The sequence below is a fragment of the Ooceraea biroi genome, chromosome 6 (genome assembly GCF_003672135.1).
Source record: "Ooceraea biroi isolate clonal line C1 chromosome 6, Obir_v5.4, whole genome shotgun sequence".
Taxonomy (NCBI): domain Eukaryota; kingdom Metazoa; phylum Arthropoda; class Insecta; order Hymenoptera; family Formicidae; genus Ooceraea; species Ooceraea biroi.
The window spans coordinates 13,523,330-13,538,777 of NC_039511.1; the positions used below are offsets into that span (position 1 = coordinate 13,523,330).

The following is a 15,448-nucleotide window of genomic DNA, read 5'->3' on the forward strand; positions in this document are numbered from 1 at the left end:
ATGAGCAAATTGTATTCGCGTTTACCTATGCAGCGTAAACCAGAAATGAATAAAAGAATAGGAAAAGTTTCTTCGATATATTCTTTGATATAGAAAAAGGAATGACACTCGTTTCCGTTGCTATTACTTTCTCATACTCTTCACTATTTATCGTGTCACTCAACATCAGGATGCAAGTGTCATTCTGAATATATAAGCAAGAAATTGCACTTCTAGCGCAAGTAGTAATTTAGTTATCAATATTTTCATATAGTACCAATTTGCGGAAGCGGTCGATCTATACATCGACGATAGTGACATCCCATAATTTTACAGTTTCTTAGAATTATTGTGCGATACTGAAATCGATCGGTATGCGAACGTGATGCGACTGTCATTTTTATCGCACCTGCCACACGAACGAGAATCATATGATGCTAGCGAATATACTCCGAGAATACAACATTAATAAAATACTTTTGTCGTGTTTAGGTCTCTGGCCATTTCAGCATAAGTTCGCGAGACGTGTATTATCAATAGTCTGCTTTACGATCGCAATAAGTTATTTGCCATTCGAGGTAATACAGCGTTTCAATATATATTCTAATTTTAATCGGTGCGTTTAATCGGTTACTAAAAATTTCAAATGTTATATAAATCTTTAAACGTAATACGTGCAACGGATTGCGAGAGATGCATTTTCTTCACAGATATTAACATTATATATACACAGGCATAATGGGCAAATGATTGCTGAATGTTTGTATCAACTGGTTGTAACAACGGCTTTTCTCGTAAAACTATTGAACCAGATTTGGAATCGCGACAAGGTAACAAGTTTAACGTGCCCAGTCAGCCAAGCCTGCGAAGAACAGACATTGGCAAAATCTGTTCGACAAAATATGTGAGCAGAGAGGCCACAGATTGGATACAAAATCCACCCAGTAAGCACACTGTCAGCAGCATGCCGACAGATTGGCAGCAGATATGAAGCAGGATAATGCAACGGATCCGGTAGCATCTGTGTCCGCATTAAGCTTGTGTTCTGCCAGCAGATCCTGCTTATAACATGATCCGACAGCAGATTGGCGGCAGAAACTGAACAGAGCCTGCCGACATAACCTGGCGGCAGATTGGCGGCAGAAATAGAGCAGGATCTGCGCAGTGTAGTTGGCAGCAGATTGGCGACAGAAACCGAACAGAGCCTGCCGACATAACCTGGCGCCAGGTTGGCGGCAGAAACCGAGCAGGATCTGCAGCTTTTGACGCTATTCAAATTTACACGGCTTGGAATATGCGTTTTCGCTCCGCACCGCTAGGTGGTGAACATGTTGAGTTCTTACTCGACGTTAAGATTTAGCCTGACAGTTATATAAGTTAATACACGCGTCTTGACATAATAATATTAATTTTTTTAAGAATTTTTGCACTCGCGGCACAGAGGTTCTCATGGACAACGTCCACACACGCCGCAAGCAATCTGAAGGCATTAAATTTGCCCATTTAATCAAATTAAGTATTGATTAAAAAAACAGATTACTTTACAATAGTGGACCAATATAAGAAATTAATTCATACCCCACATAAAAAATTAGATTTATATTGTTAACCAATATTGCTCCAATAAATTTGTACTACTACGGCACTTTCTCGCAGAGCCTGCTCGATTTCTGCTCCCAATCTGCTGCCAACTACACTGCGCAGATCCTGCTCTATATCTGCCGCCAGGTTATGTCGGCAGGCTCTGCTCGGTTTCTGTCGCCAATCTGCTGTCAGATCATGTTAGCAGGATCTGCTGGCAGAACACAATCTTAATGCGGACACAGATGCTACCGGATCTGTTGCATTATTCTGATTGAATCTGCTGCCAATCTGTCGGCATACTGCTGACAGTTTGCTTACTGGGTGGGCGCCTAATGTTCTTTTTCTAATTTTTATTTTTTATTCAAATAAAATTCTGCTACTTCTACTTACGTTTAGTTTTCTTATCTTTTCTTTGTTTTCTTATTTTTGTGTTTTCATCATTAGTTCCGACGTTTATACATGATCATGGAGAATCATTGGAATATATTTACAAATGATTTAGAAGCACGTATCTTGAAAAATTATTCTAATATAGCACACAAATTTACAATATTATATTCAGGTGAGTTTATTATATTAAAAAAGAATACTATTCACAAACATATGTTTACACACACACACACACACACACACGTAGACGTAAAAATAGTTTTTGAAGACCTATGCATATCTTGTAAATTTGCAGTAACGTTATACAGTATGGTGACAATGTTTATAATAATACCTTCGGTAGGACCGATGTTTCTCGATGTTGTATTACCTCTTAATGAATCGCGCTCTCGAAATTTCGCAGTGTACGCTGAGTACGGGATAGATCAAAATAGGTATTTCGTATCAATTCTTTTGTACACCAGTGTCATGATTGTAGTGGGTGTATCAATTATGGTGGCTGTCGATACCATGCATGTAGCGTGTACTGCACATGCATGCAGCTTATTTCAGCTTATCGGGTAAGTATGATACAAAGGAGCGAATATTACGGTAGTCCTTTGCGAAATATCCCGCGAATGGCATTGCAGTCGACAAATCGAGAACATAATATCGAACGTGCGTACTGACGAAGAAATTAATAAAACTAAATGTCGCACGAGGTACGAGTTATTCGACGAGGAACTGATATATCGCGAGTACGTCGTATGTTTGAAGAAACATCAACTTGCTTTGGAGTGAGTTTCTCCATCCCTCGATTAATTTTTTAAAGCAATTCTGTGCACCAAAGATGCGTAACGGGGTAACTGTATAACGACAAAATTTATGATTTAGTAAAATGATCATTGCTATTTCGTAGATATGTCGATATGTTGAACGCTACGCATAGGATCGTAGGAGTTAGCTTTTTATTACTTATTGTTGCGGCTTTTAGTTTGACTGGAGTTCGAGTAAGTAATTACTTATGTATCATAATAAGACATTTTTTTAACGTTCGATTTTTCATTGATTTAACGGCATTCTTATATATAAATCTCGTGAAAACATAATTGTATTTCAGATGTGGCGTGGATATACATATAATACCTTTGATGTATAATATTATAGATCGTTTATGTGTTAGACCAACTGGAAGAAATGATTAGGTTTACGTTTATAATTGTGGGAGCATTGCTGCAACTGATGATCGTGTGTTATTCTGGCCAGAAATTAATGGACGAAAGTCAGAACATATTCCATCAGGCGTAATAAAGTGTTTCATGTTTTTCACAATTATTTCTTTATGACAATGTTTTGTTAAAGCCTCAAAAATGTTTAAATTAAAAAATGTTTTTATAATATTGTGCATGAAGTATACGTAAAATTTCTATAAATTAAACTTTGATTTGAAGAAATTTAATTCTAACTTATAATATACTCCTTAGCGTTTTCAATTCTGATGAATTAAAAATTTTATAAAAGAATGATTTTTTAAACTGAAAGTTTTGTCTTTGTAGATATGCCACGGAATGGTACAACTTCTCTCCAAGACTGAAATCACTATTAAGTATAATTCTTTACAGAAGTATAGTACCGTGCAGATTGACGGCAGGTAATATGTTTCCATTATCAATGGCAGTCTTCGCTGGAGTAAGTATACGACAATCTGCAAGAATCATTTACGATATCTAAGAAATAATTTATGCGCTTTTATTTAAGGTAATACGAACGGCTATGTCTTACTTTACTGCATTCTTATCGCTGAAAGAATAGTTGAGTCTAGAACTGAAATGTTTAGCAATTATTCGTCATTAGTTAGAAAATATCTTCAATTCGAACATCGAATCGATACAAACTGTAGATAAAAATTCAAAGATTAATATTATAACTGTATTCGGTAAGATGGGCAAGAGAAAACTTAATTAAAACAGACAAGCTTTTGCAAGGTACATCATTATTTTTAACAAAATCACATTTATTATTAAATACACAATCGTATAATATCAGCTGATGCGACTACAATCAATATCACAGCATTTTGTAGGTAGACATTTATGATGTCGTTCATTTCTTAACAAAATAACTTAAACAGGATTATTGATTCTTGTTATAATACTATTATAATACAATGTTACACAATGGATATAATTGATGTGCTCTCGAACGAAATTAATCAGCTTTCTAATCTTCGTAGGTTGATTTAGACAGAAATACGTTTTCAAATAAAAACATATGTTAAATCCCATGATATTGTTAAATCAAACCATATTCCAAGTTGTTAGCATACCACATCTAACAGGACATGGTTACAAGGCACATAATATTGCTATCACTAACTAAACCTTTCGTATTTTATCTAATATCGCTTTAACGTTGGAGTATAACGTTTCTGTATACAAAATAGAAGTGCGTTTCAGCGAATATTTCAATAGCGATATGATTCTACAATCATTCCGTAAAGTTTATTTCTACCTTTCTTCGTTTGTTAGAACATGATAAGTTAAATATGAAAGATAAACGTAAATAGGAATATACAGGCTGCGTTTATCTTTGAGATTTTAGAAATTTCACATTTGATCTTACATCGATGTAAAATACTTTTATTATCAAAACTTCTACCAGAAAAAGGACGTACTAGGAATATTTTTACATTAGTGAAAATAATCGGTCAATATCACAATTATGATTCTGCTACGATCCAAATATATACCGTTGCACAAAGTATCAGAATCATATCAATATGTTAGAAATATTTAGGACGTAATATATCCAATAGCGTCTTTAATTCTTTCTTCATATTAATTGTCGATGTAAGAGATCGAGAAATCTAGGAAGTCATATTTCATATAAAAATTTAATAATTTTTCTAAACAGTGAAAATGATTTGATAATTAGTAACAATGATGACGGCAAGTTTCATTCATCGGTGGACTTCGTTAATTGATTGAGGCAGTCATATGATTTCGATTGCGTAACGTATCTGCAACATAGAGAAGCCTTCGTTAGATTTCATATATTTATGACTATTAAATCAATGCTGAAAGCAAGAAGCAAGCAAAGATCGTCAGTGAAACGTAATTGTTAATAGAGCAAAGCAAAAACTAACCGTGTTAATAGCAACACACTACTCTAAACTGCATGGTTTACGTGACACAACCGTTTATGTGCCGGATCTCTTCGAGCGACGTGAAGTATCAAGTTGCCAGCTTTAGCGGTCTTGAACATCTGCAATGCCTTGGCGTGCGTCAGTCCATCCAATGAGGAACCATTGATAGCTAGAATTTCATCTCCCACCCTTAGAGTGCCTGGAACATTACATTAAATAAACAGCTACGAAAATTTCTTTCTTCTGTTGTTGTATATTGTTTCTCGTATCGTTGCTTATAGTTTCATAATTTAAGATAAATTGCACGAAAATAACAGAAAAAATATGGATGATACCTTCTTCCGCGGCCTGTCCGCCGGGCATAATATCCTTCACGAAGATACCCATACGGCCTTTGTTGCTGTCCACCCCGCCAACGATGGAGAAACCTAGTTTTCTTGGGGCGCCCTTTTCTAGTACAACGGTTAACAGATCCATGGATAAACTGGAGCCACGTCGAACTGTGGGAGCTTCGGCACTTCGTTTCCTCATGACTTGGAATTTCTTCATCCCTGTCATTTTTTGGAGACTGGAGCTGATTTCGTCAGGAACGTGAGGATTTATAGTCTTCGTCGAATTTGGCACATCATCGTTGGACGAAGTCGACGAATCAATTCTTTCATTCTTTGAGATCTGCGTGTCGGAATCGCTTCGCGTCCTGGCGTCGCCCCAGGTGTCGCCAATCTCTTCGCCATAGACCGTGCTCGGTTCCCTTGCGATCTGTAGTTCGACCATGCCGACACAGCTACGCAAGGCGTTTCGCGCCTCCATCATCGACATGCCGCGTATTCTGCGCCCGCAGACGCGCACAATCTCATCACCGATGCGAAATTGCTTCGACTTGGCTGCTTCCCCGTTGGGATCCATCTTGGCGATCACGTAGAATGGCCTAGCCGCCTCGCATCGTTCAACGGAAATACCAAGACCCACCATGCAGTTCACCGTGAGCTTCATCGTTCTCAACTCGCGTCGCGCGAAGGTTTTCTTGGTAGCGACAGGTTTGGTGGTCTTCGATACAGTAACGGCAGAAAGCGAGGCTTTGCAGGTACTCATCGTTGACGCTTTCTTCGCTGCGTTTCTCGTCGCGCTGGTCGTGTCGAGTTCCGCGGAACGCGATCTCTTCGGGCTGTAGTATTGTAGAGGGATGGCTGTCACTTCGAATGGGGGCCAGATCTTGTTAGCCGGCGGACTGTCCTTACACGGAGACGCCGCATGCTCCAAAAGATGCAGTACACTTGGACTGGAGCACTTTCGATTCCTGGATTTCTTGTCCTTCAAGAAATTCTGCAACTTGCCTACTTGAGATACACCTATGTGGTTTTCCGTATACGTTACGTTACAAAACTTCTTTTCGTCGAGATCAACATTCGTCTTAATATCGTCGAGTCCATCAGCAACATCGTCGGATTGCGTCAGAGTAGAATCGAGATCACTACTGTCCGTCACTTGGAGTTTCGTCAAATCCTCGTTAAGTCCAGTGGAAATTGTGGATGCCGCTCTTAATAGATCATGTCGAGACTTCGCAAGATCCGCATCCGTCTTAGAGTAATTCCTCGTTAAATCCGGTTGATATTCCAGAAAATCGGCAAAAGTGTCTTCATCGCAACTATCCGTGTCGTCCTCCTCCAACATTAATGGTGCCGACCGATTTGTGGTCGAATCATTAAGGAAAGCGTTGCTCGTTGCGACATCGATCGCATCGACCGTGCTGATTTTCTCGGCTCCGGAGGGACGTGTTTCCGATGAACACGATTCGACCGCTACGTCTTTCTCTTGCTTGGTATTGTTGTACGATAGCGACAAATTGATGTCGCGATAATCGTCCGATGTTATCGAGAAACTACGCGGCTTTAACAACGGCGGCGCCGCCGATTTTTCGCTGTCTGGTGAATCTGCTCCAGCTCGCGTGCTGTCTGAATCGTAGCCACTCTCGTCGCAGCCAATACGTAAATTGCTCAGCAGATCCTCCAAACCAGTCAGCAAACCGGAAGAATGTGAAAGAGAATTTTCTTTAACATCATTGGCATTAGCACTGCCAGTCGGTCCACGATCAGCCGACGTTGAGACGTCGCTCTTTGCTTTTTCCGACGATGAACAACCGTTAGAGTATCTTGAATTCGCACTTGTATCCGCGTTCTCCAACGTCTCCTTCGCGAATGCGCTGCCCTGCCGCGTCTTCAGAATCTCCTGATTCTTGAGTATGTAATCCAGAACTCGTTGCTGCTCCTGAAGATCCTGAATACTCCGACTCAACTGTAGTTTCTTCCGACGCAGGAAGCTTTCCCGATCAACCCGGGCGAACTCCCGATCATCGATGCCTTCAAAGCGGGCGTCTCGAAACGGAACTTTCCTGATCGCACCTTCGCTGAGAGTCTTCTCCATCGGGCAGTGACCAACAACGTCCTCTTCCTGTATCGTTGCGCTTCTCGCGGTATTCTTAGAGTTGAGGGAATGATCACCGATGGTCCTGAAGAGGTTTCTCAATGATTCTACCCTGGGGATTCTCTTTGGCTTCGGGAATTCATTATTACCCTAAAAGTATGAGTAACTCAAAATCAAACGTGAAACAAAACTTAACGTGATCAACATTCCAGTCGAAGTGCGGCATCTATCTAAAGCTTCGGCTGAAATGTTGACAGTGCAAAAGCTTTATGTTGACTTTACAGTTTCTTTCTCGCCTGAAGCTTCGTCGCAGTCACTTTTCCGATGTGGGCTCCATCGTCGTCGTCGTCTTCGCGATACCGAAAGCAATTCGGAGCTATCCGATCGCTTCATCTGGTCCCATCGTTGACCCATCTTTCGTCCCCACATCGAAATTCCTTTTGAGCAGGCGCGAAGGCCCGATCAATTTTTAAAATATCAATATAACTTAACTTTACTTTGCTGTTGTAGATAAGCCAAAGTGATACGCAGATACGGATACTATCTAAAGGACGTGTGCTGCAACATTACGCGTATCGCAAGTACAGCTCGCATGACGTTCCTACCTTTACGAGTCAGGATAGAATCGACAGGAGTCGATTCTTTTTGCACATCGACGTCTTCTTTGGCAGCTGAAAGAGTATCTTCCAGCCTGTCGTCCGTCTTCGATCTCTCCTCCTGTTTCTCGGGCGCACTACTCTCGATGCTATTCGTAGCGACATCCTGAGAGATAGATACAGCAGAAACAAGCTGCGGGCTTGTGTCGGCCATGTAACGTTTGAAAAGACGCATTGTGAAAGTGTGCTGCAAGTAACATTGCTTACAAATATCAGTGCGAATTGTAACAAATCAAGTATAATTTAAGCAGATAAAAGCGTGAGCAATTAATTTTGCAGCTTACAGAACTTTGTTAGCGCACATCCCCGTTCATTCTTCCTTACTTTTTCTTTAATTATTCACAATCATTAATTATAAATATTTTTAATAGGCATTCATAAATATTAATAAATATTTATTGTAGTGACTCTTGAAAATTACACTAGCTGAACAACATCTGCTTCAGAATTCTTAAAACTTCAATGAGATCTACTACGGTCAATTTTACGGAACACCCTGTACGTGCAAGAGCAAGAAAAGCAAAGAAAAGAGAGAAATGTGGAAGGGAAAGATGGAGTCAGGCTTCGCGAGACAACCTCAGATTTCCTTGAAAGGTTTGTCGCCGGGTGACGTCAGCTCTCGTCCACGGAACGGACGCTATCGTATACGCACATCTGTCGTTCACGTGCACGCACACATATGTTCTATGTTTTTAAATAAAAACGAGTAAAATGGACCACGAGAAAATCATCACAGGTAGGTAATCGGACAACGAACTCTCTTGTACGCGCGTTCCGTTTCTCTTGCTTCTTATTTTTTCGCATTCCACGTTGCGCGTTGCGCCGCGATTGCTTCTCTATACGTTTGTTTGATCAACGATCGTCTTTCACGTCTTCGTGCGTTCAATTCTAAACGCATAATTATTTATTTATTATTTGTTGCACGTTGTAAATTTTGTTCTTTCATTATTTTATTTTTTATTATTTATTATTAAATTAAAATATGTTCAAATAAAATATACTTGTATGTTTTAATGTTGCAAATCAACAATTGATCGATCAATTGCGCGGATAAAAATATCAATGACGACATTCGGCAATTAACAAAATTTACAACGTGCAATCTGTTTTAGTTATTGTTATCTTACTATTATTAAAGAGAATGCATGTACATTTTACATTGCATCTAGAATAAAATAAGATAAAGAGATATGCTTTTAATGCGATCTATAGGATCGCAAATTCGATCGAGCGGAGAAAGCAACAGACTGTATCTGGCATTGCAACGAGTGAAAGGGCCGAATGAAACTCTCTATACTAGCGAATATTTGTAACTATTATAATCAGTTATAATTACAAACGGCAAAAGTATCAGTTAAGTCTTTTGGCAATTATTTAGTCAAGTTACAGAAAAGTATCAGCAAGGAATTATATTTTTAATCGACATCTTATTTTATAATTTTTGCAAATAGAACGATTTTACATATTTTCATAATTTGTATAGATACTTTACATGTGGGACATGTGGTAGAAAGGAAAGATGGGTCGAGATTGTTAACATAGCGGCTTTAGAGTGAACGAGTGAAGTCCCAATTTGGACTTGAGTTGCGACACAGCCTGCTTATTTTCCGATGAATTCGGAGTTACCAAATATGGAATGCACAATTAATGTTTAAAAGGTTAATGTTCATGAAACAATATCCAAAATTAATAAACAAAACATAGATATCTTTCGGACTTAAAATAATTTTGTCCCGTGTAGAAACTAACCATTTTGAAAATGCATTTTCAACTTCAAATTCTCAAATAGTTTGACAAGTTTTACGTTATAGTTAAAAAATTTATACATATCATTCTCTCTCTCTCTCTCTCTCGAATGTTTACTGATAAAATCAGTTATGTATGTACGCGGACATATTAAATAGAAAAATATGCGGGATCTGTACACTTTGCACGGTTTGCGCTTTCACGTTTGTGCTGTTAGGCACACCTGACCCTCCACTAGTCACGAGAACTTGCGTGCCTTTCGGGAAGTGCTGTACGTTCCAGCGAGCAGATGTCCATTGTCCTTGCGAACAAGGAACGATATAGCTACCCATCACCATCGCCATTTCATCGATTAAAGACGTATAGTTCTATAAGATCATAACCAGATCGCACGTTAAAGCTCGTTCTGATGCGATTATGTAGAACCAAATTTCAAAATCCGGATTTTGGTGACCCGATTTGACTCTCGACTCTTAACGTCGTAAACGGTCAAATCCAACGAGCCGCTCAGAGTCGAATAAAATCGGTGCCACGTGAAATACGGTAAATATTTCGATCGCACGTGACGTATCTCTTTCTCTCTTTTCTCTCCTCCTTAATTCTTATGTATCTTCCATGTTTTTTTATTCTTCATCGAATGGCGTCCCCGTAGAAAGTAAAACTATCGACCCTGAGGCATACAGCCTCGAACGCACTGATCCGACACACATTCGTTACATGAATAGCTGCAGACGGATCTCTTCTCGAGAAAACTCGCGGATTTGACAGAAAATATGCGAAGTTAATCGATCGAATGACGTTTTATGTGAAACTAAATTTAACTACCTTATTTAAAATATGATAGTATTAGAATCGTATAATCATATTTATCAAATTTATATTTTCACATGTTTCTTTTTTTAGCACTACTTTAGACTACAAATATACTATATTTGCAAAATTTATTTTATTTTATTAAAAACAAAAAATATAAATAAGCTGCAACCGATCATTGGCAGAGCCAATGCATAAAGTTTCCTATTTTACATCCTTTTTAGTGGACAGTTAAAACTAAAGACTAACAACATTTTAGTTTTTGGCTAAAAAGGATCTATAACAAGGTCGAAACGTTCAATGAATAAGTTTCTACTTTAAATTGAATGCTTGAAATATACGTACCGATAAAATACATTTTATGTTCTATTTATCCATATAATTTTGATTAAATTTTACGACGCACACAGTGCACTTATTATATTATGAACAATGTTGGCGTTGTACTTCTAGATATATCCCATATGCACATGGTATATCGAGAATTATATATATATATAATTCTTACGGGCATCTACATTTATTCTAATATCTTTTGCGTCTCTCGGCTGTCCATCAAAGTGTTAAAAGGGGCGTGTTTAATCCTGCGAAATAAAGCGGGCGCGCGCTGCATAACTGTAATGCACCTCGTGCATCGTTTACGATCTTATACCGTTAACTTGAAATAGGTGAGTTCGCGTTGTAGAGCATACAATGCGTATCTCACACTAATTACATTGTTTATAACATTAATGTTGCCTATCGGCGTGGTCGAGCAAACTGGAGTACGCGTTGCGACGATAATAAAACTCGAGCGAGCATACGACCGATCGTTTACGAAATATTTTTATTTACAACATGATCGACCTCGGTCGGGCATTATCACGTGCATAAGATTGGAATGTTCACCGAGGTACGTATTACTTCGCTCACACATCGATTGCGATATTTGTATTAGTTCGGAAAGTATTTAATGTTCGATTGCGTCGGTTAAAAGGACGGTACACAACACATTACGTGCAATATATAGTGCGTAATGCGTATAAGGTTTAATGTATAACGTGTGTCGGTGTGTACTATAGCGTGCATAATGCAATTCACTCCATATATGTACTTCGCATACGCAGCACAAAATTTGTGTTAAATTCAACACGTTTCATGTCCCACAGACAGTTTACTCAAATTTTTGTGTAACATGACGCGAATATGTCAAACAATGACGTTAATATTATATAGATAATTTAACATAAAATTAGAAAACTACGATGCTTGAAAACAAATTTTATGTAAAACGAACATATTTGTAATGTTAAATTTTATTTCAGGAAAATGTTAAGGAAATTCATTTGTTGTACAGTTTGCACCGCGTCAACAAGGTGGAATTCTTACTATTACGCATATAAAATATGTTATTTTTACATTTGAATTAGTTGATTATAAATTTAATGTATAAAGTTCAATTAACATATCAGCAATGTGTTAGATTTACACATAGATATATGTTGCGTTTGTAATATAAAAATTGTACCGAGAACTGTTTTGAACAGAAATGCAAAATGGGTTTTGCTGTGTGTGTTCTAAAGAGCTATCGCTGTTTCGTGATCACGGATTATCGCTACGGTGAAAACATTGACGTTAGTCACTGTAATGTTATGACAACAAACGTAATGATATTACCATTTATGATTTTATTTTAATCTTGGTCGATATAACAATATGTTAAATAATACTAAAATATAGTTAAAACAAATACCGCGTATTTTTTACACGAAAAATATAAGCGCGCGCGATCTCTTAGATTTACACAGCGACAATCTCGATAATCTATAGTCAATTTTCGCATCGATGTTGCACCGTGTTTCCAAGTTGCTTGCTCGTCGTTCTCTGCAAAATCGGGAGAAACAATGACGCTTTTCTCACGCCAAACGCGCTTGACGTACGAAACTAACGAAGTTTTAAGGAATCGGCATCTACAATCCGAGACCGCGAGATGTCTTCAAGTCGATCCGCGCTCTTCGAGAAGGCATCTTTCGAGGCGATGGTTTGCGCCTGGACGATGTACGCGAACATCGGAATTTAAGGCGATCGCAACAACGAGTGGCAGACCTTCAGGATGTTCCGTTACACAACGGCTATGGCAGTATCGCTGCATTCGAACTCTTTACATCTTCTCTTTGTATCTAGCGTAATTTTCAATTTTTTCCGTATATTCTGCACGGACTGCGGAGTCATATACACAAGAATGGCAGGCTGACTTCGCAAAAGTGCCTCCGTCATCGCTCGTTTGAGATAAATGTAAGGTCGTTTTACGCCGTTTTGGAATATTGTTGCAATTGTTGGACACGACAATGAGAGATACTTTAATAGATAAAAGCTGATGCAACATTTACTCGAGCAGGCAGACTTTTTTACAGTAAAGACTTAATAATTTGTATTATGAAAGATAATTAGCGCAGTTAGTTTATTAAATTACGATATTCAATCGGAGATAGATACAGTCTTTAATGATTGGAAATGTATGATTTATGTACACATGCGTGAGATTAATATATCGGAATCAAATTACGCGGATCTGACTGTGTACGTCACGTCAACGTCCTTTATAGAAGCGCGCGTTACGATGTCCAAACATTAAGCACAACTGAGGAATGAAAGGCAGTGAACAGAGACAAAGCACTCTGCTGTTACACAATTCTATATTGTAACTATTAGTTTGCCTTGCGAAATTGAAGCAAATTCGATTGCACGAGGGTTAATCATCGATAACTCGCATTTCTTCGAAGGAGCGAACTTTGTGAGCGTTTTCGATTATGTGCGCAGAGAGAAAAATGTTTTCGGCAATAATCGAAGCAGCCGAATGAAGAACCAATAATTAATGGATCAAGAATAAAGCAATAAACTTTTCGGTTCACTCGATGCGTGACTAGGGGATACGTTCCGGGAACGCGGAGACGCGTGCAGAATCGTTAGCAAAAAGGACTCGATGGAAGGTGCCAAGATAAGCATTGGGCGGGGGAGGGGGAACTTGCCTTCAATCAAAGGACGATATCGCTCCTCGACTGCGCGAACATGTCTCGTGACCGAAGCGGCGCGTCATCGGTGATGCCGATTTTCGATTTTTGCCGCGCGCTTGCGAGCGCGAGTGAAACACTGATAAACCGAAGAGAGTCGGCAAACGACGGCACTACGAGGCGGCACGTCCGTATCACACGCTCCGTTTCGGAGGGAACCCGAGGCAACCCGGGGAACGACGCACCGGTATCTGCCACCGATCGACGAGAGGGAGGAAGTCCCGCTCGCTCGACCCGTGCGAACGCTCACCGGCAGGACTCGCTCGAAACTGCCGGCGTCGCAACGCGCAACCGATTGCCCGTGGCGCTACCTGCGCGGAAATACGATCCCTCCGTGTCCCTCCTACTCTTTGTCCGTAGATTTTCTTCTTTAATAATTCGATATCGATAATCGACCATTCCCCTCAACTGTGAATTTCATCTCTCAGCGTCATCGATGGTCGTCTGTAGACCGTATTGGCCAACTTGACGATAGATCCCCGGGAGAGACTGAACTCCACGTGTACGAACTTCCGCGTCTTCGAGAAGCGAAGAAACGACGGGATGAAGTGATGGTGATGGTGAGGTTTTTATGGGATCATCGCGAATCTGGGCGCGGTAGAAAGCGCCTAGCCATGCTATTTTCGAGAAAATTATCGCGTACACCGCCCGGCCGTACTCGGCGCAAAGAAGTCGGGCAAGTGCGAGAAGAACCTTACGGGGAGAAACAGGTTCTAGATTCATTCACATCTCTCGCCGAGGCCTTGAGCCGAGCAAAAAGCGCTCTCTCTCTATGTGCGATTCCTACGCCATAGACTCGTCTTATAATCCACCATGGTTGCTACCGCGACCGAGGTATGAAAACCAAGCCGACGAGTGCGCGGAGGATGTTTGGTAATTGGTGAGATACGACTGGGAAAATCTGGTTTTCTTGCGCGCGGCGTTTAATACATCCTGTACACATTCAGCGCGATCCAGAAGCGCTGATCCGGGACGTGGGCTGCGTAAATATGCGCGAAACATCGGCGTTAAAGGAACTCCTCGATGCTGGCCCCCACGCCTCTTTCGCTAATCTCTTACACATGATTAGGCGAACGATAAATTAAGATCAGAGGCACTAAAACGCTGTGTATCTCAATCTTAGAGGAAAGTCCCCGATTATGAGATACCATATCGATTTTGCCGAATCTAAGGAAATCTATAGGCAGAATTTAAAAATGTAATACGTTATCTTGAAGAGAATTTAATAAGCTTTAGGTTGGTCAAATGAAAAATCTAATTTTAATATTATTTTTTCTGAAAATTAAACAAATTTGAAAAAAGAGCTTTACGCAAGATCGCGAAAGTGTGCTCCTAATATAAGATACCTTGAGAAATCGGTGTTAAAAGTGCAAAATACATCAGTATTGCGAGTAAAAAACTTTATTAGATAGTTTTATAAAAATACTGCTGCCACAGCCTTCGCCAAATCTTCACGATTCCACTGTCGACGCTTCCTCGTTTCTCTAACCTCCATAGTCAGATTCTATAAAAATTAAATACACAAAACTTCGTAATATAAATTCGTATTAACTTTTCTTTAACCTTAACGTAGTATTTTCTTTCTTTTTATTACACTACATAATCTTCATATTCGAGCAATAATTATCTCATATTAAGAGTACCCTGAATATCTCATTATACGAGCCACACGCCCAGCGGTTCCG

The 15,448-nt window shown here is 39.5% G+C and overlaps 2 protein-coding genes across 7 annotated transcripts; one reads left to right on the forward strand and one right to left on the reverse strand.

Moving 5' to 3' along the window:
• The first annotated feature begins 357 nt into the window (after positions 1 to 357).
• On the forward strand, positions 358 to 4,207 carry LOC105277017 (odorant receptor 63a). 4 transcript variants are annotated; one of them, XM_011335135.3, is made up of 9 exons: positions 358 to 557; positions 690 to 809; positions 2,008 to 2,125; positions 2,249 to 2,513; positions 2,583 to 2,729; positions 2,852 to 2,942; positions 3,100 to 3,236; positions 3,489 to 3,621; positions 3,691 to 4,207. In XM_011335135.3, exons 1-9 carry the CDS (start codon positions 411 to 413, stop codon positions 3,742 to 3,744), a joined length of 1,212 nt encoding a protein of 403 aa, XP_011333437.1. In that variant the 5' UTR covers positions 358 to 410; the 3' UTR covers positions 3,745 to 4,207. The 4 variants fall into 4 exon arrangements, with proteins under 4 accessions (XP_011333437.1, XP_026825963.1, XP_026825962.1 ...); XM_026970162.1 differs by having other exon boundaries at positions 467 to 557; positions 690 to 883; XM_026970161.1 differs by having other exon boundaries at positions 468 to 557; positions 713 to 883.
• Positions 3,929 to 14,046, reverse strand: LOC105277005. 3 transcript variants are annotated; one of them, XM_011335114.3, is made up of 6 exons: positions 13,722 to 14,046; positions 8,104 to 8,341; positions 7,781 to 7,935; positions 5,413 to 7,648; positions 5,129 to 5,276; positions 3,929 to 4,951 (listed from the first exon to the last, which is right to left on the reverse strand). In XM_011335114.3, the coding sequence occupies exons 2-6, from the start codon at positions 8,327 to 8,329 to the stop codon at positions 4,888 to 4,890; spliced, it is 2,829 nt and encodes a 942-aa protein (XP_011333416.1). In that variant the 5' UTR covers positions 8,330 to 8,341; positions 13,722 to 14,046; the 3' UTR covers positions 3,929 to 4,887. The 3 variants fall into 3 exon arrangements, with proteins under 3 accessions (XP_011333416.1, XP_011333424.1, XP_019886329.1); XM_011335122.3 differs by having other exon boundaries at positions 5,078 to 5,276; XM_020030770.2 differs by having other exon boundaries at positions 8,104 to 14,046.
• Positions 14,047 to 15,448: the final 1,402 nt, after the last annotated feature.

Coding starts and splice junctions, on each gene's coding strand:
- LOC105277017 (XM_011335135.3), top strand. CDS start 411: ATGATGCTAGCGAATATACTCCGAGAATACAACATTAATAAAATACTT. Junction 558..689: donor TAAGTTATTTGCCATTCGAG/GTAATACAGCGT, acceptor TTTTCTTCACAG/ATATTAACATTATATATACA. Junction 3,237..3,488: donor CAGAACATATTCCATCAGGC/GTAATAAAGTGT, acceptor TTGTCTTTGTAG/ATATGCCACGGAATGGTACA.
- LOC105277005 (XM_011335114.3), bottom strand. CDS start 8,329: ATGCGTCTTTTCAAACGTTACATGGCCGACACAAGCCCGCAGCTTGTT. Junction 5,277..5,412: donor CGGACAGGCCGCGGAAGAAG/GTATCATCCATA, acceptor GTAATGTTCCAG/GCACTCTAAGGGTGGGAGAT. Junction 4,952..5,128: donor AGAGATCCGGCACATAAACG/GTTGTGTCACGT, acceptor TCTATGTTGCAG/ATACGTTACGCAATCGAAAT.